The sequence below is a fragment of the Teleopsis dalmanni genome, chromosome 1 (genome assembly GCF_002237135.1).
Source record: "Teleopsis dalmanni isolate 2A chromosome 1, ASM223713v2, whole genome shotgun sequence".
In the NCBI taxonomy this organism is placed as follows: domain Eukaryota; kingdom Metazoa; phylum Arthropoda; class Insecta; order Diptera; family Diopsidae; genus Teleopsis; species Teleopsis dalmanni.
In genome coordinates this window covers 165,889,702-165,916,460 of record NC_051846.1, presented here as the reverse complement: position 1 = coordinate 165,916,460, position 26,759 = coordinate 165,889,702, and the positions used below count along the sequence as shown (strand labels likewise).

General features: G+C 29.4%; 3 protein-coding genes across 3 annotated transcripts; all 3 read left to right on the top strand.

The window, feature by feature from the left end:
- Positions 1 to 4,254: 4,254 nt before the first annotated feature.
- LOC119666652 (glucose dehydrogenase [FAD, quinone]-like) lies at positions 4,255 to 7,528 on the top strand. Its single transcript, XM_038075933.1, has 2 exons — positions 4,255 to 4,303; positions 5,733 to 7,528. Exons 1-2 carry the CDS (start codon positions 4,255 to 4,257, stop codon positions 7,526 to 7,528), a joined length of 1,845 nt encoding a protein of 614 aa, XP_037931861.1.
- Positions 7,529 to 10,978: 3,450 nt separating this feature from the next.
- On the top strand, positions 10,979 to 13,640 carry LOC119666651 (glucose dehydrogenase [FAD, quinone]-like; the record flags this gene model as incomplete). The annotated part of the gene is made up of 1 exon (XM_038075932.1): positions 10,979 to 13,640. A coding segment is annotated over one exon (1,827 nt), but the record flags the coding sequence as incomplete, so codon positions are not given.
- Positions 13,641 to 16,020, top strand: LOC119669920 (glucose dehydrogenase [FAD, quinone]-like). The gene has a single exon (XM_038079974.1). The coding sequence runs from the start codon at positions 13,791 to 13,793 to the stop codon at positions 15,654 to 15,656; it is 1,866 nt and encodes a 621-aa protein (XP_037935902.1). The 5' UTR covers positions 13,641 to 13,790; the 3' UTR covers positions 15,657 to 16,020.
- The last annotated feature ends 10,739 nt before the right edge of the window (positions 16,021 to 26,759 follow it).

Sequence of the window (26,759 nt, the reverse complement as noted above, 5' to 3'; positions counted from 1 at the left end):
ATAGATATCGTAAATTTAAAATATTAATAACAGTTAATTTAAATTTTCTTATCCCTGCCCACACTAAACTTTAACTATACTAGAATCATTATCATTTTTTTTATCTCTTTACTGACGAAGGACCGTAGATCAGCATATCTTCCTGTGCGTCCTGAGATGGACTTTAGGTTTGTTAGGGCGGGGTTGAGCAACGTATCAACTTTTGTGAATAATTTATTATTATTATTTATGATAAATAAAATTTAATCTTAACGTTAATAAGACAGTAATGACTATTTTTACTTTAATAGAAAATGTGGCATTTTATAGAGAGGTTTTCAAAAGTAATGAACTATAACAACAAATTTTTTTTATATTATTTTAATTAATTGAATTCTTAACTCACCATACAACTGTTTCGAATATTGCCAAATACCCATCATCAGTGGTCTTGGAATTATTTCTTGTATTTAGTTATTCGTAAATAATTATTCGACACTGCAAGTACCAAGTAACTCGTGAAGCTCAGATTTAGTGTTCATTAGTGAACTGACTCAAAACCGTACTTGAACTATATGTTTCAACGTTGAGTTTTGTTAATTTGCTGTGAAAGTTCATTAACAAATTCACTTATATAATTGAGTTAATTAATTATATATATTTTTTAATGGTTTATTTTTAATAATCAGGCCTATTCTGAATACTCCCAGAGAAAAAACTCCCTATTCCCACGCTGTTCCCGAACACACAGCTCCCTTATTCTGAATCGCTAGGGAGACAGCAGTTTCGTGAACAACAACAATTGTGCAAAATTAGGAAAAAACTCCCATTCCCATGCGATTCAGAATAGGGGAATTGGGAACAGGGAACATACCAAATTTATTCAGAATAGGGGAATTGGGAACAGGGAACAAACTCCCATTCCCTTGCGATTCAGAATAGGCCTGAATATTCTTTTTTTGTAGAAGCATTAATTATTTACTTTTCGAAACCTCTCCATTTATTATTAAGAATAAATTTTCTGTTGAGAAAATTTTTTGTAAAGGGAAATTAATATTGAAGAACAAAGATTTAAACATTTAGATAGCGGTATAATTCAAGTCGTATTCAATTCAATTAGCTACAAATAAATCTATAAACAAAAATCTATATATCTATATAAACGAATTAAAATTGAAAGAGTAAGGCATATTGAAAATGAAACACCAGAACAATGTACAGTGAAGCGTGAAAGGTAATAATATTTTAGTATAAGAACTCTTATAGTATATCTGATCGTTGAATTATGTATTCAGTATGTTAAACTTATTATATTAAATATTTAAGTTGTATTTAATTATATGCTTTGAAAAAAGACAAAACAAATTAATTTTATTTCTAAAAACATTTACACAAATTTTAAGCTAACGTATCTATTATTACTTAGCATTTAAACTAATTACATTACCTTATTACTATTAAAATTAATAGTAAATAAAATTAATAAATTAATAGTAAATAAAATAATTATAACAAAAATGTTATAAAAAAACAACCAAAAATATTTAGTTTCCAAAAACTATCAGACAAATTTTAAGTACCCATAGCTCAAATAACTCTTATTAATATACTATAGGTACTATACATAGGCATAGACAAAGTAAAGTTTGTCTAGGGGTAACTTTAAGTTCTTTATTAATTTCTTCAGTAGAACAAAGTTTTTATTATGGGTTTTTGCTGCTGGGGAAGTAACCTGGCTATGTGAATGTTACTTACTATAGTAACCTATGGTAGCGTAACCATATTATCACCGTTACCGAAACTTTTTACTACTTAAAGCAGTTCACCCTTTTTATTTTAGTTTTAAATTCTTTTTTAATTTAAAATTAAATAATTAAATATTAAAATTATGCTGTCAACTTGAGCATTTAATAAAATGGACATACGTCTGCTGTATTAAAACTTTTAAAGTACTGAGAAGAACATAATACTTATTATTGGACTTATTGAAAAAACTACAAGAAAACAATTTTGACAACCTATTTTATGTACACCTTTTAAACCTCTTTTTATAAACTCTTTATATTATTATTTTTGATGCTTTTTATAGCTTAAAGAGGACTATGTAATATAATAAAACAGAATATACTTATATGTATCTTGTTGTCTAAAATTGACTTCTTCATAAATAATTCATTTCGCTTTAATTCATAACATTTCTTCTTCGTCTTCGAATTTTTTTTCGATATAAGTTTTGACACATTTGCATTAAGTAAATAAGAGAATATTTGATGTTGATAAATTAACTGAAATATGGAAAAACAGAAAGGAGTATTATTGCCTGTTGCATGACTTGCGATATTATGAGTCTTTGTAACGCCGCATTTCCGTGTATTAATACGCCACACGTCCATTCTATGCGAGAGGCAACAGATTATTTTTAATGAAAGAATAATACTGAGGATAACAAGTTTGTTAAAGTGAAAAAATGGATAAAAAGTTTATCAAAGAAAAGAATATAAATGTAAACAGCGTTTATACTCGTATTTAGTCACAATTTTATTGTCATAATATAGTATAAACGGTATAAATTGGTTTAGATTAGATTATTATATATGAGGAGATAAAAATTAATATTAATGTAAAAACCTTTAAAGTTCACTCGTCTAGCCAATCAATAAAAATAATATATAGTTCATTTCAATTAATTAACTAGCAATTTATGAGAACTACAATTTTATACGAACGTTGAGAAAACCAGTTTTATAATAACGTATAATCTACGTGATATATATACTCAGGTTTCCACAAGAGTTTCCTGGTACTAACATCGAATCATATTGATTGGTATATCATCATGATTCTTAAATTATAGGTACATGTATATAGTACATGTACAGATAAGAAGAAAATTAAAAAAAAAAAACAGAAATATTATAAAATATTTAATTACTATAAACTATTAAAAAAAAATTTAATGAATTTAACACTTAAGTGATTAGCTTTAAAGTTCAGTACACATTCATTATTATAGGTATTAATACTGTCTATAGATTCTAAGTTGGTTCATAATTAAATTCGTTAAAGCACAATTATTTACTTCTAGATTATTTATTCTAAATATACATACTAAAAATTAATTGCTCCATTCAATTCACATCAAGTTAATATGAATGGAGAACATTATTAAAGAAAACTGTACGGTAAATACATTAAGAAGTTTATTCAAAAATAAAATAATTTTTAACCTAATTGAATATGGTAAGTGATTTGACAGCCAATTCTCGAATTGAAGAACATAATTATGAAATCATTTATGTTATATATAACTTACATTGTGAAGATTAGTTTCACTGTCAACAATATGAATAACGGAGATCTATTTGTTATATTAAGCTAAGTCTTTTATACCGACACATGACAGAGTGTAGAAACTATACAATAATAGAAAATAATAGAAAAATATAACATAATTTCTGTAGAAATGGAACATGTTATACCTATGCTATTATCATAATTATTATAACCTTACAATCCATTTAGAATATAAACCTATTTCTAAAGTTTCTCTCATTCTTCTGCTTTTTGCCTCTGCTTTTCAGTTGCTGATCTCTCTAAGCTCTTGCCACATAATGTCACCCCATATTTTTCTTGATCTCTTCTCTCTCTCTTTCTTTTTGTTCTAAATTTACCCTTCAATAATCTTAATATTGCCCTATCATTAGACATAAGTATAATACATTCTATAATATTTTCTAATATCTTCCCTCTCTTTCTTTTTGTTCTAAATTTGCCTCCCAATAATCTTTATATCGCCCTGTCATTAGGCATAAGTATAATATAGTTTATTCAAAGTGTGTTTTTTGTATATACCTATATTCTACTCCGACTGTGTTCTTTGTATGCCGTATATCTGTATAGTTGGTTAACTTCATTGTTATATCTGATACGATATATTCAATTTAATGTGCTCTATGAATAACATAAGAAGGTACGACATTAATATAACACAGTGTTAATGCTAGCTTCCGAATTATGCAGAATTTAATTGGAAAACTATAGGAATATCAACAGAAAAAAAATAGTATAAATATGAGATAATGCAACTACTTGAAGATGTTTTGTTGTGTAAATTTTATAAAACTCACAAAAAATAAATTACAGCACCTAATGAGACGCTAGTCATAAGATGTACCAACCGGAACTCTACAGAGCAACAAAATTATCGATTTAACAAGAAACAAAGATTACGATGACTAGAAATTATAATAGGTAGGTATGACGTTTAAGTATATAATGTCGCTGTTTGCCATAAGTTTACGTGAGTTTGATATAGAGAAACTTGGTATGGAAAAGTTATTACTTTCAAATGAGTACCGACTTCAAATGAGTACTCATTGTACTTATATATAATATATTCATCATATTATAAATAAAAATTTTGCTTTTAACGTATATTAATTATGTTAATAACTTTAACTAATGGAATTTGATAAAAAGTTTACATTTATACATTTGTAAGTGAATATAATTTAAACTATTCGATTGGAATCACTTAATCACTTAATTGAGATCAGTTTATAGGCAGTATTTTTGAACAATTATAATTAAAAGTTAGAACTTTTAATTAAATTAAAAGTTTAATTAGTTTAATTATTATTTAATTAATATTGATTTATAAAAATAGATACAATCCACAGCTATATGTATGAATAAATTGCTTCAGGAATTTTTCCGCATATTTCAAGATAATAAATTTATTGAAAATAAAATAAAATAATCAAATTACTCTGTAAATTTTTGTAAGTATGAAAATTTTTGTAGGTGTGATATTATTGTATTTGTATTTGTTCAACTTTAGTATTTATCTGTATATTAGAAAGAAATTTGGCATGTTATATATATTTATTTATTGGTACTGCATGGGGTTAGTATACGGCAGATTTTACAAACTTGGGAAGATGTCGCATCTATTTGCTTATAGCGCCTAGCGCTAACTTCATCGTTTCCCAATTGCAAACTCTCTATATAATATAATTTGAGGTTAATATAGACCCCAAAAACTACCTAAAGTCACACAATTAGTATCTAAATATATTCAACTATACTTTCACTAGAAATTCATTTTTTTCATTTTTTTGAAATTTGACAAATATATAGTCCATTCTTCTTCTTAGTGTCCGTTTTCCTTAGTGGGACATTGAACCATAATTCTATTAATGTTGATCAATTGAATTACTATCTCTTAATAGCAGTGAAATATTACACATAAATTGTCATCTCAATACAATTAACATAAATTGCCACTATTAAAAATTCCAACCATTTAAAAAAAAAAATAAAATATAAAAAATTAAATGGTATTGGTTGTAATATAGTTTAATGAAATATTCAACTATACCTCACTTAATTGATATTTCAAGGCATATAAAAACGTACAGCAATTAAACAATTTAGTGCTATTAATTTTTTTACCTTTTAGAGCTAAAAAATATATATCCCTATAAAGTAAGAATCATATAGAACACAATTCTCATAGCACAAACAGTATAGTTGAAAGATCGGTGCTAAAATGTCGTAAAGATAGAACAGCTCAAAAACGAAAACAAAATTAAAACTGATAAATATGTTATACCTAGATATAATATTACTAAACACACAAAATTTTTAATATATATTTGGTTAAATATATAAATTAAAAACTATGCTGTTTCAGAAAAATAAATTCGTCATAGTTATATTATTGTTAACACAAATATTTTGTGCTCTCAAAGCACAGGAACGTAACGTTATACTTTCATTCCTGGAATTTCTACAACGTGGTCAGACTGAAGTTAATCTCGAAAATCGTGATAACATTTACAATTTATTGACAGAATATGATTTTATAGTCGTTGGTGCAGGTACGGCAGGTTGTACAATAGCCGCACGTTTATCTGAAAATCCAAAATGGCGTGTTCTATTGTTAGAAGCGGGCGGTCCTGAAAATTTAGCAATGGATGTGCCAATGTTAGCGCATTTTTTACAACTTAGTGAAATTAACTGGAAGTATCGTACACAACCATCGAATACGGCTTGTCTCGCCATGAACAATAATCGTTGTAACTGGCCGCGCGGTAAGGTTATGGGTGGTTCATCGGTACTCAATTATATGATGTATACACGTGGCAATCGTAAGGATTATGATCGTTGGGCAGAGTTAGGTAATGAAGGCTGGAGTTATCGAGATGTGTTACCATATTTTCAAAAGTATGAAGGCTCAACGGTACCAGATGCGGAACCAGAATATGTTGGGCGAAAAGGTCCGGTAAAAATTTCGTACGTTAAATGGCGATCCGCTATAGCAGATGCTTTCGTTGCAGCTGCACAACAAGATGGTTTAAAATATCGTGACTATAATGGACATATACAAACGGGAGTATCCTACTTACAAACAACAATACATAATGCTATACGTTGGAGTTCAAACCGTGCATATTTATATCCATTAAAAGGAAAACGTCCAAATTTGCATATAAAAAAATTTGCTTTAGTCACTAAAGTTTTAATCGATCCAGATACAAAAACTGCTTATGGCGTTATAATGAGTACTGGTGGAAGGTCGTACAAAGTGTTAGCAAAACGTGAAGTTATTTTAAGCGCTGGTGCTATTAATACACCACAATTGTTAATGTTATCGGGTGTAGGACCTGCAAAACATTTACGGGAAATGGGTATAAAACCATTAGCAGATTTAGCTGTTGGTTATAATTTACAAGATCATATAGCACCAGCACTAACTTTTCTAACAAATTCTACATCATTGTATTTTAAGGCTTTCTTTGATATTAAAATAATAAATCAATTTATGAGCGGTGAGGGTCCTTTAGGATTACCTGGCGGATCTCAAGCAATTGCTTTTTGGGATCTCGATCATCCAACGAAACAAGATGGTTGGCCTGATATTGAATTATTTTTGGTTGGTGGAGCTTTAAATGCGTTTCCAGTTTTAGTAAATGTTTTTGGTGTGAAACAAAATTTGTATCACGCTTTATATGAGGATATTGAGCGTGATAATTTAAATGCGTTTATGATATTTCCAATGATTCTTAGACCAAAAAGTCGTGGACGTATAATGCTCAAGAGTAAAGACCCATTAAAATATCCACTTATATATGCAAATTATTTAGCACATCCTTACGATTTGGATATCGCTGTGCGGGGTATTTTAAAAGCTATAAGTTTAGTGGATCAACCAGCATTTAAGGTAGTTAATGGTAGATTACTGGAGAAAGTACTGCCGACTTGTAAAAAATACGGTTATAAAACAAGAGCTTACTGGGAATGTTATGCACGACATTTTACTTATAATATATATCATTACTCCGGAACAGCTAAAATGGGACCACATACAGATCGTTCGGCAGTAGTGAATCCAAGACTACGCGTTTATGGTATAAAAAATCTAAGAATAGCTGATGCTAGTATAATGCCAGAAATAATAGCAGGTCATATAAATGGTCCGGTGTTTATGATAGCAGAGAAGGCGGCTGACATGATCAAAGAGGACTATAAATATGTAGCAAGTTAAGTTTTTGAATAGGTTTGGACAAGAAAATAATGGTTTCGTACTGCTTTTGTAGAGTTCAACACTTATGCTATTTTCAACATTTTTTTTAACACTAAATAGTAAATATTATATTAAGGATATTATATGACAAAATATCATCAAAACACTTACTAAATTATTATTGTAGTATCAAATATCAAATAGATTTGCTTAGTTTTAGCAAAATAAAACTGAGACAGATTTTTATAAAGTAATAATAAAAAATATAGTTTTCATACATAATTAAAATTTTTGATTTTATCTAAGATAAAACATTTAATATTGTGCTCATTTTTCTCTATTCATGCCGTTTAATCACATCAACTATATCGACCAACAATACTATAAATAAAGGTTGAAGCTTTCCTATTGGTATTAAGCTGTACAGAAACTATTAATTAACTGCATAGATAATTTCAATGGACTTTCACCATAGATTCAAATGAAAGAAAAGACATACTTTACTAACGATTTATTGTGTCCCAACGTTATTGTGTAAGTTTTAGATAAAGTTATTTATTTGGCAACTTAAATCAAGCATTTAAATGTTAAAGAAGTGTTACATATCTTTTATTTTAGACGCTTTAAAATATATACAGCTTTGTGGAATATATACCCTGTAGGTAATAGTTTCCTATTATACATGAAAATAGACTTTTTTGTCAAATATTATTATCTTCCAACATTATATGTAATCTATATTATGTTATTATGTTATTTCACACTTTTGTAATGATAGCTATTTACATATAGAAATTTGGTACAATTCACGATGCATCAAAATATCACATTTTTTTCTATAACTAATTATTAAAATCATATAAATTTATTTTTAATATAGAAATTCTTAAGTTTTTATTAATACAATTTCATTATTAGAAAAAGGGACACTGAGACCTAACATATTTATTGTGCCCCAAGTCTTATTGTTTCTCCAAGTCTGATTTTTGTAATGAAATATAGTATGTATAGAGCCTATATTTTCTAGCCTTGAATCCTTATGTTTCATGAAAGACCTTTCTAGCTGTTTCTTCCACTTGTGCACCAGTATCAAGCATTCTCTTAGCACATAGTATGCGGTTTCTCTCACTCTCTCTTCTTTGCAGTATCTGCAGTTTAAGTTGGTCTGGATTCCTAACTTTGTTAGGTGATTATTCAATCTACAGTTACCGGTTAGTATTCTGGTAATAATTCTTAGGCTGTTCTTTGTTAGTTCTTTGTTCAAGGACTACCGTTTTAGGTTGTAAGTATCTTAAAGCATTTTAGATTGTGATAGTCTTGGCAGTTCTTCTCAATATAGTTCTCTTTTCCTTTCCTCTTCGCTGTTCATTAGAAGAGATAGAGTTCCTTTGCCTACATCGCAAAAAGCTTCTGTACCTATCATTATTGAAGCCGCGCCTCTTCATGCAAGTTCTTAAAATACTGGTATATATAAATTTCTCTTATAACCAACTGAACTGTTCGGAACTGTGTTTTTTGTTTGTTAGACTTTGAGTTTGTTATCCATATCTTAACAACTATTATGCAGATTTTTTTAAATCTTATTCTTATTATTTTATATAGTTAAGGTTGTTGTAATTCATTATAAGATCTGTTAATCAGAATTACTAGTGCGTTCAAAGGACTTAACAAAGAAGGAGAAAAAAAAATTTTATATGATTATTACAAAATTTCAAATGGTTATTAGAAAAATGTATAGGATATAGAGAAGGACTATAATTTCGTTGAATTTTTTGGTGATATGTATTCAATAACGCAGAGTAGTTATTGCATTAGGAAATGCTACAATTTGTATTTTATTATTGAAGCACTTATATTTACTGTGTAATAACTTTAAATGGGAATCATTTTGCTGTAATATATTTTTCCATAATAAGCTATCATTTATTAAAGAATAATAAGAAAAGTACTGATATTTGCTTTTTCAGATAAGTCAGTTGCCAGATAGCCATATCAAAATTATAACAGTTTAAAGTTTAACACACGCAAAAAACGCCAAATATCTTTTACTTAAAGCAATAATAATTAAAAAGATTTTATATCTCAATTTTCATAGTATATGAAAATTTGTTTTTTTTTTTTAAAATTAGTAAAATAAGGAAATAATGAAAATGGCGTTCCAATTCAGTATAAACAAATATAACAACTCATTACACCTCTGACAGTAGTACCTCACAATAATTATATTTCACTGTTTACAATAAACCAGTATTTATAAAAAAATTAAAGTTTAATTAGTATAAAAACCTTTTAACCCATAGAATATTTAAATTAGTTAAATAATTGCCCATAAAGCGATCGCAATGAAGCAATTATGAACACATTTGTTTAAAAAATGTTTATTTGCGAATGGCATTTGGCGAGAACAAATTTGTGTGTATTTGGCCTAAACAAATTTAACTTCCTTAACTTAAAATGCGTTAAATGGATTAGCATTTGACACGACAAATTTCAAGATAGTTTTGCTTAATTTAAAGCGAACTAAGCATATACTATACTTAATACTTAAATCATTTTCAGTCAAGACAACGACAACGACAACGACAACGACAATGACATTGACTTTGAATATTCAAATTCAAAAGCAAAGTAAACCCAAAGAAAACACAATCTTAAAAATGTGCTTAAATTTTTTAATTGTATCTGAACAATATGATTTTGCTTGAGAAATTAAAAATCTAAAGACTTAAGCAACAAACTTGAAATGAGATCAAGAGAAATTTTAAGAAAGAGAAATAGAGAAAGAGCTTATGAGAATATGTGTGGACTATACATTCTTAAATAATAAATAAATTAAAATATATCAAAAAAACTGTTACACATGAAAATATAAAATCCTGTGTAAATTTTTACAGATGAAAGGTTCAATACCCTCCCGGTGTTGACGCAAGAGCTTTCTTAAGCACTAACGCTTTCCTCTCTCTCTCGTGATATAAATAATTTTCTCTTCGAGGCGATAATTTTGCAAAAAAGCTTTTTACAACGAAATTTGCATTTTACACATATTAGCACCTTACAAGCAACAGCGACTGTAAGCATCTTTATTCGCTGTCCAACAGAACCAGCAGTCAATGAAGCAGAACTAGAATCTGTGTGTGAGAGAGAGGACGCACCGTGTCTAATAAAATTAAAATGCTATTGTGTGTTATTGTTATGACTTTTTTAATTGTTTTAGAACTATAAAAAATTTGTAAATACATCGCTTTGAGATAGGATCAGACTGAATATAATTTCCACAGAACAAACAGTTCAGTTGAAAGCGCGGTTCTGAAATGATCTCATAACAAAACGGCGGAGATAGCATTTCCAATAAAAAAATTTATATTTTTATAAATATATGCAAAATCTATATGTATAAAAATATTCTACAAGTGTTTGGAAATTAAAAACAAAATGCAATTTAACAGAAAAAAATTCGTTTTAATTATTTTATTGTTAACACAAATATTTTGTGCTATCAAAGCACAAGAACGTAACGTTATACTTTCATTTCTGGAATTTCTACAACGCGGTCAGACTGAAGTTAATCTCGAAAATCGTGATAACATTTACAATTTATTAGCAGAATATGATTTTATAGTAGTGGGTGCAGGTACGGCAGGTTGTACAATAGCCGCACGTTTGTCCGAAAATCCAAAATGGCGTGTTCTATTGTTAGAAGCGGGCGGTCCCGAAAATCTAGTTATGGATGTGCCCATCGTAGCGCATTTCTTACAACTCGGTGAAATGAATTGGAAGTATCGTACACAAGCGACAAATACGGCTTGTCTCGCCATGAATAATAATCGTTGTAACTGGCCGCGCGGTAAGGTTATGGGTGGATCGTCGGTACTCAATTATATGATGTACACACGTGGTAATCGTAAGGATTATGATCGTTGGGCGGAATTAGGTAATGAAGGTTGGAGTTATCGAGATGTGTTACCATATTTTCAAAAATATGAAGGCTCAACGGTACCAGATGCGGAACCAGATTATGTTGGCCGCAATGGTCCAGTCAAAATTTCCTATCTTAAATGGCGTACCGCTATAGCAGATGCTTTCGTTGCGGCAGCACAACAAGATGGTTTGAAATATCGTGACTATAATGGACATATACAAACGGGAGTGTCCTACTTACAAACAACAACATATAATGCTTTACGTTGGAGTTCAAACCGTGCATATTTATATCCATTAAAAGGAAAACGTCCAAATTTGCATATAAAAAAATTTGCTTTAGTCACTAAAGTTTTAATCGATCCAGATACAAAAACTGCTTATGGCATTATAATGAGTACTGGTGGAAGGTCGTACAAAGTGTTAGCAAAACGTGAAGTTATTTTAAGCGCTGGTGCTATTAATACACCACAATTGTTAATGTTATCGGGTGTAGGACCTGCAAAACATTTACGGGAAATGGGTATAAAACCATTAGCAGATTTAGCTGTTGGTTATAATTTACAAGATCACATAGCACCAGCACTGACTTTTCTAACGAATGCTACATCATTGCATTTTGAGGCTTTTTTCGAAAGTAGAAGAATAAATCAATTTATGAGCGGTGAGGGTCCTTTTGGATTACCTGGCGGATGTGAAGCAATTGCTTTTTGGGATCTCGATCATCCCACAAAACAAGATGGTTGGGCTGATATTGAGTTATTTTTTGTTGGTGGAGCTTTAAATTCTAATCCTGCTATAATGAATGCATTTGGTTTAAAACAAAATTTGTATCACGCTTTATATGAGGATATTGAGCGTGATAATTTGGATGCGTTTATGATATTTCCAATGATACTTAGACCAAAAAGTCGTGGACGTATAATGCTCAAGAGTAAAGACCCATTAAAATATCCACTTATATATGCAAATTATTTTGCACATCCTTACGATTTGGATATAGCTGTGCGTGGTATGTTAAAAGCTATAAGTTTAATGGATCAACCAGCATTTAAGGCAATCAATGGGAGATTACTAGAGAAAGTATTACCGACTTGTAAAAAATATGGTTATAAAACAAGAGCTTATTGGGAATGTTATGCACGTCATTTCACTTTAACTATTTATCATTACTCGGGAACAGCTAAAATGGGGCCTTACACAGATCGTTCAGCAGTAGTGGATCCAAGACTGCGCGTTTATGGTATAAAAAATCTAAGAGTAGCTGATGCTAGTATAATGCCAGAATTAATAGCAGGTCATCCAAATGGTCCGGTGTTTATGATAGCAGAGAAGGCGGCTGACATGATCAAACAGGATCACAATTACATAGCAGGTTAAAAAATTCGCGAATTTAAATTTTTTATTTAGGGAAGTTATGCTTAAGTACTGCGTGTGTATAGTTCAAGAGCCATGCCAATGCCAAATTTTTGATATGGATGGCGCATAGTAATCGAAGTTAAAAACAATATATTGTGTTGCATTGATCGTTGCTGACATTAAATTGTGGTTTACGTGGTTATTGACATGCAAGACTATAAGCAGAAAATTCAAACAATTTTCAGTGAAGTAGAATATCAAAGTTATTCGCATTATTTTTATTTTATTTTATACAAAATTTACTAACTCTATTCTAAGCTACCCCCTTGCCAACGCCAACACTAAAACATTGCATCTACAAGCAATAAAATTAGTAACTGAAAAACTAACTTAAGTAGCAAAACAAAAGCGAAAAAATATCTGCAAGTTCAGCGTGAACGTCGTCATCAACACTTTATCGCCGTTACCAAAAACCGCTGCTTCATAGACGGCACAACAACAAACACAGCAGAGACAAAAATTAAACTATGAGCAGACACTCAAAACAACCTGTTTGATTGTAAGCGTGATCTCTGAGATACTTATTCGCATGAACTATCAAGTATAAAGATACTAGCAAATCGGCAAAGAAGGAGAATGACACAAGCGCTAGGCAATACGTTTTTACTTAATATTAAAGTGAACTTGAATAGACCAAAAGTCAGCATTTATAGTTACGTATTCGATTAGTCAAGACGAACTAACGGACGGGCTCGCGTTAAAGAACTTTATATCGCGGCAGCGTTAAAAAAAATTAATTTGAATTTAATATTAAAAAATCGAATTTGAAAAAAAAATTTATTAAAAAAGTTTTATAACGACAAATAAAAAGTGTGTATAGCATATAAATTTCTTAATAAAATTTAAATAAAATACTAGTTGAAGTTGTAAAAAATACACAAAGTAAGATACGATCAAATTGTGTATAGAAACGTGTGTTATGTACTTTTAATTAACTGTCAAAAAAATGTTTGCATTTAAACAAATAAACTACAAAATACTCGCTTTAGTGATTTTTGGTCTATGCACCTTAGCATTTGCACAGGAACGCAATGTTATCCTTGAAGCATTGGATTTTTTGCGTCGCGGTCAAAATGACGTCAATTTAGAAAACTTTGATAATTACATCGAAATGGAAGGGGAGTATGATTTCATTGTCGTAGGAGCTGGTACAGCAGGTTGCACATTGGCAGCCCGTTTGTCCGAAAATCCAAAATGGCAAGTGTTGCTACTCGAAGCTGGTGGTCCTGAACGACTGATTATGGATATACCAATTGTAGCGCATTTCTTGCAACTCGGTGAAATGAATTGGAAATATCGTACACAACCCTCTGATCACGCTTGTCTCGCCATGAACAATAATCGTTGTAATTGGCCGCGCGGTAAAGTTATGGGTGGTTCGTCAGTACTCAATTATATGATGTACACACGTGGCAATCGTAAAGATTATGATCGTTGGGCGGCTTTAGGAAATGAAGGTTGGAGTTTCAAAGATGTTTTGCCATACTTTAAAAAGTATGAAGGTTCTAGTGTACCTGATGCTGAGGCTGATTTTGTTGGTCGTAATGGACCAGTTAAAGTATCTTATGTAAATTGGCGATCAAAAATTGCAGAAGCTTTCATAGAAGCAGCACAACAGGATGGCTTGAAATATCGCGATTACAATGGACATATACAAAATGGTGTTGCTTACTTACATACTACAACAAGAAATTCTACACGTTGGAGCTCCAATCGCGCATACTTGTATCCATTAAAAGGCAAACGTCCAAATTTGCATGTTAAGAAAAATGCTTTAGTGACTAAAGTGCTTATTGATCCCACAACAAAATCTGCTTATGGCATCATCGTTAATACTGATGGTAGCGAACATAAAATTTTAGCCAGACGTGAAGTTATTGTTACAGCGGGCGCTATAAACACACCACAACTACTGATGTTATCGGGTGTGGGACCAGCAAAACATTTGCGTGAAGTTGGTATCAAGCCTATTATAGATTTAGCAGTTGGTTACAATCTTCAAGATCACACAGCACCCGCTGTAAGTTTTACTACAAATGCTACCTCTTTGCACTTTGAAGATTTTGCCGAACCTACTTGGGTTAATCGTTTCAATCGTCAGGAAGGTCCTTACGGTTCACCTGGTGGCTGTGAAGCTATTGCATTCTGGGACTTAGACCATCCACATTTAGAAGATGGCTGGCCTGATATTGAATTGTTCTTAGTTGGCGGCTCTATGTCCTCGAATCCAGCAATTTCTCGTGCTTTTGGTTTGAAAAAATCTATTTATGATTCAATGTTTGCCGAAATTGAGGAGAAAAATTTGGATGCTTTTATGATCTTTCCTATGATTTTACGTCCAAAAAGTCGTGGTCGCATTATGTTAAAGAGTTCAGATCCTTTTAAGTATCCACTGATTTTTGCCAACTACTTTGCACATCCATACGATGTTGATATCTCAGTGCGTGGTTTATTAAAAGCAGTTAGTCTTATGGACCAGCCAGGCTTCAAGAAAATTAATGCAAAACTATGGGATCGTAAAGTACCGACATGCAAAAAATATCCCTACAAAACGCAAGCTTACTGGGAGTGCTATGTTAAACATTTTACGTTCACTATTTATCATTATTCTGGCACAGCTAAAATGGGTCCAAGAAGTGATCGCGCAGCAGTAGTAGATCCACGTTTACGTGTGCATGGCATTAAGAATTTACGTGTGGCTGATGCGAGCATAATGCCAGAAATTATGTCAGGACATCCGAATGGACCAGTTTTTATGATAGCAGAAAAGGCAGCAGATATGATTAAACAAGATCACGGCTTCATACCATAAAATATACAGCTAAACAGTCAGGGGGGTACTACGAGCTTTTAATGTGGGGGCCAACAATTAACAGTTCAAATATTTTATTGTATTAAATTTTAAGTGCAAAATTTCGATTGCAATGGAAGAAAAAGTGTTGTTCGCGTGAATTAGATATTTAACATTTCAGGGTTAGATTAGTTTTAATTTCACACTTTTTAAAATCGCACTTCACCATAAAAGTTTAAGTTAGGAATTGAAAATTTATGTTTTTTTAAATTTTTAGTGTTTTGTAAATTGCCAATAACAGTTAAGGAACATAAGCATCACAGCCAATTGTACTGAATTAGTTTTAGTAATTTTATATTTAAGTTTAGAAAGAAAAATATTTTTAATAAAAACGACATTGTAATGAGTGAAAACAATTTTAAAAATTCTTTTATTTCAAATATTTATATTTCAAGTTCCTTTATTTCAAATAAATTTTGGAATTTTTGGAAATTTTTCCTTGTAAATTTTTGTTGCTCATTTTTATGTTTCAATAGCAAGACTCGGCACAAATCTGTGAATCAACACCGCAAAATTAATTTTATTCGGACTTTTATATATTTTCGAAAAGTATCAATATCAAATCAAAAACGTGTCATTGTGTAAAGTGGACTCGGTTTGGCAATGTGACATTTTTTAAATCGAAGATAAATTAAATTTGCATAAAATTGCAAAATATCCCATCATTTTATAAAATTTTATTTAAATATAAACCAATGAATAATTTTAATGTTGCCACCTAGTTTTTGGAAAAAAACTAAAAATTATAAATAACAAAGTAGATAAAAGGATCTAATAATTGGAAGAATTTTAATAAGTGTGTGCAAAAAGAGAATATTTTTAACACCGATCAGTCTTCATTTTTTTTTTTACATTTTATCGTCTATAATCATTATCAAAATTGTGGATAATCAAAAACAACGCTAATGTTCTATAAATTTATTTAACTAGAGATCTCTTACACTTCAAAGCATTTAAAAAATGTTCTCAATAATATTAATGAGGAGCCCAATATTCTACAGATGAAAGAAAATAAATTTTCGTCTGTTACCTTACGGACAATTTGATAAAAAATTATACCATTTAAACTGGAAAGATATCACTTTTAAACATTTTTTTATTTGTATAATTTATTCTAATTTTTAACATATATGTTTAGTCCAAAAAAAAAAAATATGATAGACGACTTGTAATTCAAAACGATATGCTCTGGAGATATATTTAAACAAGATTATTTACTTCAATTTAAAGCGTCGCTTACAAATTAGTTTAAAAACACCAACTCATTGGTTTAGTCAGAATAACTAAATGAAACAGATACCTATATCTCTTTGATATTGAAAAGTAATTAATTGTTATATACAGAAAGATTACTTTAAATACTGAAAAAAAAAATATTTAAACATTATCATACAATTCTTGATAAATAAATATCTTTTCTTCAAATCCCTACAAGATCAAAAAAGAAAGATGTGATTGCTATGTAAAACACTGAAAACAGGATGTTTGATAATGTGTTATTCCAGAGTTGTTATATACCTCAGATTTATTCACTTTGATAAACAATTTCAAGCAATTTTTCTCGAACTCATCCCCGGCTAACACTATTTCTAAAATGTATATAAGAAATATAGTTGAGGTTATCTTCTTTCTTGTCAAAAACTTAGAATGTGTGCAGCCTCCATTTTATTTTATGTAATACTCTGGGATAAGAAGTTATTCTGAAAATTATTGGATTTCTATTTATAAAAAAAAAAAAATCTTCTTCATTCAACAACGGTTCTTCATTCACATACGATCATCGTACTGTGAATTCTCACCAATAAAAGAGCTGCAACAATTGGCACTATAGCAGTTAGTCAAGTTTGTGATTCACTATTTAGATATTCTATTATTTTAAATCTTACATATTTTCTATTTCATTTGATTACTTCGAGTAATGTACTAAATATTTTTTAAATAAATTATTAAGGTATTTAAATCTAAACTAAGAGCATCTATAATCACGGAGTGATAAGCATCGGTCATATTCTATAATGGTAAACATTGACGAAAATATAAGTTAAATCGAAAAGAAATGAGTATTAGCTTTGTGTTTAATTTGAAGACGGATATAATAATTGCCTCAGAGAATAATTGTTTCTCCAATAATACCACTAAAAGTATTTTATGATTTTTGTTTTTGTTTTAATTATCGATTGCCAAGTACTCATTATCAGTGATCTTACAAAATAATTGAATTTAATTTCTTGGACTGCAAGTATCATTTTCAAAAGGGTAATAACAAAAATGTTTGTAGTATTCACAAACCATATGAGAATTATAATTTATTTTATTTTAAGTTTATCCAACAAATAAACTATATTATATTGTTAAATGATAATATGAAATATGATATGATAATATGATATATGATATGATAATATGAAATATGATATGATAATAAATAGTAGATAACCTAATTTGTGGTATCACAACCAGTCACACTACAAGAATGGTGATCGATTGGAACTCCACTAATAGTCGAAGATTAAGTTTATGGATTTGATACGACAAATACTATTGCTACAGAGGGAATAAGTCTGCTTCTCTTCGGCTATATATCATATAAATATAATAGTACATGAGTCAAGCATCTACTTTTGGGGCGCATAGAATTGTTAATAAATATGGGCAGTAAAAAAACATATTTTGAAAAAGTTCTGTTTATTTTGCGCTACTTCTTACTTGAAAGAAAATCAGGGTGGTATGAAAAAAAAAAAGCAAAACAATAAAATAAAATTAACATCACTAAGATTTCATTTGGCGATGTTTTATCGGTTCGAACTAAAGGGTTATAATTATGATTACAATTTAGATACATAAACATTATAATCTCCAAAACAATCATTTAAATTTATTTATTATAAAAGAGAGAATTTCAAATTTCAAACAAATTTTTTGTTTATCCACAACCAAAAAAAAAAAATGTTAACAAATCAAAATATCAACAATTGTCAAATAAATTAAACGTGACGAAACTGAAATTTATTGAGTGACAAAATACCATTTAAACAATGTAAATAACTTGTATCTATTAAAATAAATAAACCCATGTATCTGTGTGTGAATGTGTTTGAGATATTATTAATTAGTTACAATTCAAAGTTTGCTATATTAGGTACCTCTGACGCGTAACACAAAATATTTTGACACTTCCAAAAACCTAAAATCAAAAATATCTACGAGTAGCTCTCCGAAGAAAAAACCGAAAATGAGATACTTCCAAAAGCGCGGAAAAAACAAGAGGGCGGAGTGGAATGGAGTGGAGTGGAAGTATTACCGGCATTTGTGGCTTCATCACATTTATTTAATTATACACATTTACCGTTTAACATTGACTTTGAATTTTTTTTGTTTTGTTTTTGTTTTCATAACTTTTGGTTTTCAATGTCAAGATTTGAAAAGATCAGTGAAAAAATAATAAAATTTGTTGGTTTGAAGTTTTTGGCGCCTTTGTTGAACATCAGATAGTTTTAGGTTTGCTTTTGTTATAGTTTTATTTTGAAGAAACAAAAAAAATTAAAAATCGTAGTAGTAATAAAAACAAATTTATTGTATATTTTCAATTTTTGCATAGTTTATATGTAAATGTTTATTAAGTTTAAATTAAAAAAATGCATTAAGAATTTCTGAAAGAATTTTGTTTTAAATTCTTGAAATTTGTAGCATTTTTATGGTCTCTTATGAAGTTTTTATGAGTTTATCTTTTGAGTTGAAAAATAATTAATCGTTTGCGGAAGTGTTTTGAATAGACAACTTAAAATTGACAGACAAGTTCCTCTTAGTAATTTGATTTATTATCTTAAAAACAAAACAAAAATGCTTGAAGTTTATTAGTCGTGAGCATTTATAATATTGTGTGAACTATTGAAATTAGTTGCTTAAAAAGTTTGGCTATGGAATCATCATCAATAACTGAAAATTTGGAATATTTAAGACATACAATACTACTACTAGTAAAGTTTTGCAATGTACATAAAAAATTAAAGTAATAAAATTAATAAAACAAATAGACGAATAAAAATTATAATGAAAAAAATTCTACTAAATAATTTTTAAATTTTCAGAACATTAGAAAAAACTGTGTTGATTCAAATATTTTTATAAATTTTTGTAAATTATATTTCGACAATCAACTGAAAACAAAACAAAGAAATTCAAAAAAATGACTTCTGTTTATTTACAGCTATATGGACCAATAAAAAAAGAACAGAATTTTAAAAATATAATTACGTTTTATGAACATATATGTAATTCCAGTAAAACTTCCACATCTAAAATGTGTTATATAAAATTAATATTTAAAAATTAATAATTATTAAAATTAATTATTATTAAAATTAATTATATGAACAGAATAGTATTAAAATTTAACAATTAAAAATAAAAAAAAAATAATTAATTAATTAATTCAATTATTCTACAGCTGGTTTATGATTTCGTTCTAATATAAACACAGCAAGTAAAATTGTTAATAAAAACTTAAGTACGCCTTTTGATCAGTTGATTAAGATGCGCTGATTCTAAGCTCACACTTGGCAGGACCCGTGTTCGATTCCTGGTACTTGCAGTCTCAGTAAATTCTTATTTACGAATAATTAAATACAAGAATTATTTCCAAAACCACTGACGATGAGTATTTGGCAATACTCGAAACAGCCAAAAATTCAATTAATTAAAATAATATAAAAAATAAAATTTCTGTTGTTGTAATTCACTACTGTTCCAAAAAACCTCCATATAAAATTAATTATGAAAACTAAAATAGATATTAATTATAATAAATAAAAATTGTATGCGTACCAAAAAACGTAGTTGACATAAAATATGAATGAAATATTAATAATGGTTGATGTTAAAATGGTTTTTCTATGGTAATGGATAAAATATAAATGTTAATGCAGTGGTATGAATGAAAGAGAATACATTAAATTCGTTAAGTTTCGACTAGGAATTTGTTTAGTACTTCTATAACATTGTCTTGACTATATTAGCATATCCAAGATATTTATTAACACAATAGCCTTTCAGGTGTACTCAATGCAGTTCTAAATTGAAATAACTTTTTATGAAAATCGGTACCAAAAGTTCAGTTGAACAATGTATATAATGCCTTTAGTGTAAAGTTACGATAAATAATAGTACCTAAAATAATTGTTAAAAATTTTGTACTATAAATTAATCACAGTCACGTGTAATATTTTTATATAGATTTATAAGTATTTAAACTATGTAGTTTGTTCTGAATATTAAAAATGAAATGGCTTTTTATTATGAATAATAACTTTTATTATGGTTGTACCTCTGCTCAGTTTGAATAAGCTATGTTTTATTCTATATATCAATGCCCATAACAGGCTGTTAAAAGATTTAATAGTTTTGAAGGCTCTTTTATCAATGATTTTAAAATTATCTTCAAAATCTTCTACAAAAATATGGGCAATATTTTAAAAAGCAGATTCCACACTGACCTAATAGAGCTGTGATTCTTCAAAATCAAAAACTTTAATATATTTTTACTTAAATAGGGATATTGTATCTATTTTCTCCGATGTTCTTTGTGAACCGACTATTTTGAACTTAAGCCTCCTCTTGATCTAGCTTGCAATTTAAACTTAAAGATTAAATTTAATCTGAAAATTTAAAGATTATGTGTGGATATCATGTGTTTTAGTATAAGAAACGATATATCAGAGAAAACAGCATAAGCATTTAATATAATATATGCCTAGAATATGCAGCAGAAAAGAATATTACTCTAGATGCTACAATTTTATAATGACTTAGAAGCATTTTGTAAAACATATTTCTATCGCATAAAACACAAAATTCTATTATATTTTTATACTATTTTTTAAAAATTTAAGTTTAAACATATATGTAAATAATAAAAAAGATTATTCACCAACTCAGAATTTGCATCAAGCCCGGCTTATATTACATATTGGTATTAAAACATTTCTGTACTTATATTGTGCAAAACTTTTGAGTAATCTTAATCTTACAATAGCTATTAATTTCTAAAAAAGCAATAATTTACAGTACTCATTTGGAAAACAATATATATATATATATTATATATATATATATATTGGTTCAGCTGTAAAATACTGAAAAGTAGAAAAAATTGAAAGATGTTCAAGTGGAACAAATGTTAAATATACTTGTGTTTTGCTAATCACATTTATGAATAGTAATTATTATAATTTATAATCTGAGAAGTAATTAAAAAGAAATAAAACATTTTATTTGTGTTTAATTAAATATACATATATGTAAATATTTATATATATTTTTTTTTGTTAATTACAAATATTTACAGTCACTAGTTTGGCGCTAGATTTTATCTAAGAAAAATTTATTAATGACAAAATGTAAACGAACAACAAACATTGTCATATCAATGCAAATTCGATGATATTTTTTTATGAAAATGTATATGTATATTATATTATAGATAAAATGTATATCTATCAGTTTAACGCTTTTTAGGAATTCAATTACTTTTTAAATTACTTTTATTACTAAAAAACTAATATTTATTTATATATGATATGATATGATATGATAGAATTTATATTAAGATCTCTAAATATTGTAGTTTAAAAGGACTTGGCTCATTATACTTTATTCAAATAATAAGTGTTCAGTATATAATAACTCAGTCAGAAGAAGTAGTGCTGAGTCCGCACATATATATATATATATACATGTTATATAACTTCAATACATAAAAAGCGTATTAGTGTTAGAGATAAGTTTAAAGATACATAAAATTTTCAAACCCTAAAAGTATATTTAATTTTTTTATGAAAAATGCAAAACATTTTCAAAGTCACTGTTAAAATATTTTAATACTGAAAATATATTTCAATATTTTTTATTTAATCTGTGTATTAGAAATAATATTAAATAGGGGAGAAATTATTTCAATATTTTTTATTTAATCTGTGTATTAGAAATAATATAAAATAGGGTAGAAATACTTTTTGTTCACAATCATAACTTATAGATACACTGCAACAAATATAACACTACTCAAAGGAAAGCTCTTAGCCATACTTAAGCTTTAAAAATATACTCTTCAGAAAAATTCAAGTGGACCTACTTGAGCAAAATATTAAACAATATTAATTAAAAATTTGACGAAATTGTTGAATCTAAATGCTTAAGTAAAAAAATTTCGAACAATGGGAACCACTTTAATGTAAATCCGACCACAAATCGGAAACCAGTAGAAAACAAACACTTGTAAATATAAACAACAAAGCTCAAACGTAAGCAATAAAGAAAGCTAGAAGGTTGGAAATGCATTTTATGTCGCATAAGTAATGCATAGAAAATAAACAAAATGCGATTCAAGGAATAATTAGAGAAGAGGAGGTTAAAATGTCAATACAAAACATGCACTGCAAAAGGTAAACAATAACTCTAGCCACGAAGATGGAAAGGTGACATAAACCTTCAAGTAATATGAGGACTACATACTACTGGTGTTAAATGCAAATATCTTTTGAACTACATACTATGTAATGAGAAAATAAGGATACATTTTTCAATATTTAAAATTTAAGTAATTTTAAAGAGAAAACAATTTTCGGGATTGTCGCAAAATGTAAATTTCTTATTTTGCAATTCAAATAAATTAACACTTTACGTGCGATATAAATAGTTATAATTTCGCACGTTACTAACATTTTCACTGGTCTACACAAACATATGTTAGCACTAACCGAAGCAGTAAACTTCGCACGTGCAGGTGTTACGGAAAAATCGGAAATATTCTATAGCTATATTTTTCCCCTTTTGAAACATTTCAGTCTATACTCTATACTCAATACTCGTACGTATGCCAAGCAAGTGGCAAGTCACAAAATCGATTTTCACTTTAATAAAATTTACGACGAGTACGCGCGAAACTTTTACGCAGGCAGTACTCTAGTCCTTACACAAAACGTACTGCACAGCACATTTTCAACAAGGACTAGCAGTTATACGCAGGACATACCGCCTGCAACCGTGCATGAAAACACTTCTTCGTACAGTACAGCATTTGTAGGTTGCAGTCCTTTTTTTTTTGTTCTTATTATTATTATAAATTTTTCTTTTTTTTTTTGCTTGTTTTTGGATTGTGTTTTGTTTTTGGCTGCACTTTAAAACAACCCTCACGAATTAGACCATTTTTCTCGCTTTATTTTCGTAGTACATTTTTCCCATGACCAAAGATAGACTCTGGTCTGGTCTGTAAGTACATAAACTCAAATACTCACTATGCATATAACTGCAGCATAAGAGGTATAAGAGGTGGTGAGGAAAAGTAAGCGGTAGCATAAATTTCATGCCATTAACATTAAAGAAAAGTGCTGCCCACGTCTATTCTCGTACATCTTTACAACCACGACGGGGGGAAAAACAAATCTAAGTTAATTTTATATTCTGTATTCCACTTTGTCGTTATCATATATGCATGTTTACTGTTAGGTTGTAGTTTAATAAGGGATGAGTTCGTATGTGCAAACTTATGTAGCTGCTTGCCTGCAATTTGCCTATTGCTCACTCACCCAACCCTCTGACAGGGATACATTTTTGTTATCTATTGTGTTTTGAAGATATCAGAAGCCATCAAAATAATTCTAAAAGATGATAGACAATATTTTGTTTGATAAAGCCAATTTATTTTATATACAAATATTAACTCAACTTGCTGCAATTTAACTTTCATATAAAAAGGAAGCAAACAAAAATTACTTTTTTTTTTTAAGAAAAATTACTTATTATTTTACTAGAATATCCTGGTACAGACTGCATGCGAAGCAATGCAATTCATTGAAAAAAAGTAACTTATTATCCCCCAAAAGCAAATTGTTATATTATTTTTTCTTTTGAAACCATACTACTTTATTATTATATTCTATACTATTCTTAATTAAAAATTATTTCAATTATGTTGCATTAGAAACTTATAGTTAATAAGCCTCAAACAATTACTGCTAATGACAGCCGCAAGTATAACAACAAATAGACAATGATGGAGGAAACTGAAGGAACTCTCAAAAAAAACACTCAGTGTGTAAAAATAAACCCTAGAGATAATAATAAATCAGAATGATAAAAATAAAATACTAAAAAATAATAATAATCAAATACAGAGCTAATAATAAAAGTGGAAATCCTTAAATATGAAAATTGAATAATTTAATACTACGACCACCTAATATCTAATAAGCTTCTGGGGGCCCCCTTCTTCAACTCACTTAGCGATATCTCCAGCATTAGCATTAGTCAGATCCTTACCTTTGTTAATGCTTCTGGCTAGTTCTAGTTTGACCCTCTATCTACTACCTATTATTATTAACTAATACCTAATAATTCGCTACACAATGATCACGTGTCCATTGTTTAATAGATAACGATTTCTTAACAGAATACTACATAGTACCATAATCTTCAAAGAGTTGAGTATATACCTCACTGAATTCTCTATACAACTAGAAAAACTCTCTTGTTAACATTTTTAATATATTTGATCGTATCGTGGACTTGTAGATATTTCTACGATATAACTTATAACCGAAAACTTAAGATCTTAAAACAACATTGCCACACAATTACCAGGTCTGTTGTATATTGAAATCAGCCATAACAGAATACTACTACTGCATAATGCAATAGAGAGTTGAGTATACGGTCGTGACAGATACCATATAAGTTAGTTCCAAATTTTTTGCATTAGAAATGTTTGCGGGACTTAAACTGCTAATTGTTTTTTTTAAGACTGCAATAACTAAGATGCAGAAAAATATTGCAATGAATAAAAGAATTGATATACAGATTTGTACTTGTAGGCTGGACTATGATATAGAGAACCTTGATGGAATAGATCATCATATTAATGCGAGAAATGTACTTTTCACATGAAAAAAAAAAATCGGTTCAGGAGTAACCGATCCAATAACCGAAAAGAACTAAACTATTTAGACTTAAAATTAAAGAAAAGGCACATTTGACAATTAATAATTTTATCAAGTTTTTTATAAATAGTATTGTATCGGGATGCCAACATTTATTTTTTATGAACATCAGGGTTGTATTTCATCAGGTTGTATTTACATTGTGACCGAAAATTTTTCGGAAATTCTCATTTAAAATTCGCGCGCTGTATATTTTTCGATATTTTAAGTTTATGTAGTTTGGCAGCACTGTCCTTAATTTCTATGCCAAAAATGAGCGCGATCTGTCAGACAGTTCGTTTACGGCAGCTGTTGAAACCAGTTCACCTCAGTAGTGCGTTGCGAAAAAAACAATGGAAAAAAATATTGAACAAAGAGTTTGCATCAAATTTTGTTTTTCGAACGAAATTTCGTGTGCAGAATCGTTGCGAATGCTACAAAAGGCTTATGGGGAATCAGTTTTATCGAAAACTCAAGTTTATGAGTGGTACAAAGCCTTTCAGGACTGTCGTACGACCGTCGAAGACATGCCGCGTTCTGGACGACCTTCGACCTCTACCACCGACGAAAACATTGAAAAGGCAAAGGAAATCGTGTTCAAAAATCCTCATGTGAGTGTTAGAGAGATAGCACGAGAGCTAGGCATCGGTCGTGAGATGGCTCGTTTGATTTTGGTGGACAATTTGTGTATGCGACGTGTCAACGCCCGGCTTGTTCCGATTCACCTCAATTTGTTCAACATTATCAACGATTTTAAGGCCAAACATTCAATAAATACCATCGAACAGCCACCGTATTCACCTGATCTTGCACCGTGTGACTTTTTCCTGTTTCCCAACCTCAAATTACCACTCAGAGGAACGCGTTTTGAATCCATAGAAGACGTAAAACAGAATTCGCAGAGGGAACTCAAAGCCATACCGGAGAGCGCCTATAAAAAATGTTTTGATGATTGGAAGAAACGTTGGCATTTGTGTATCGCTTCTAATGGAGCATATTTTGAAGGAGATAAAATAAATATTGATGAAGATTAATAATTTTGCGTTTTATTTATTTATTTCCGGAAACTTTTCGGTCACAATGTATTTGTTAA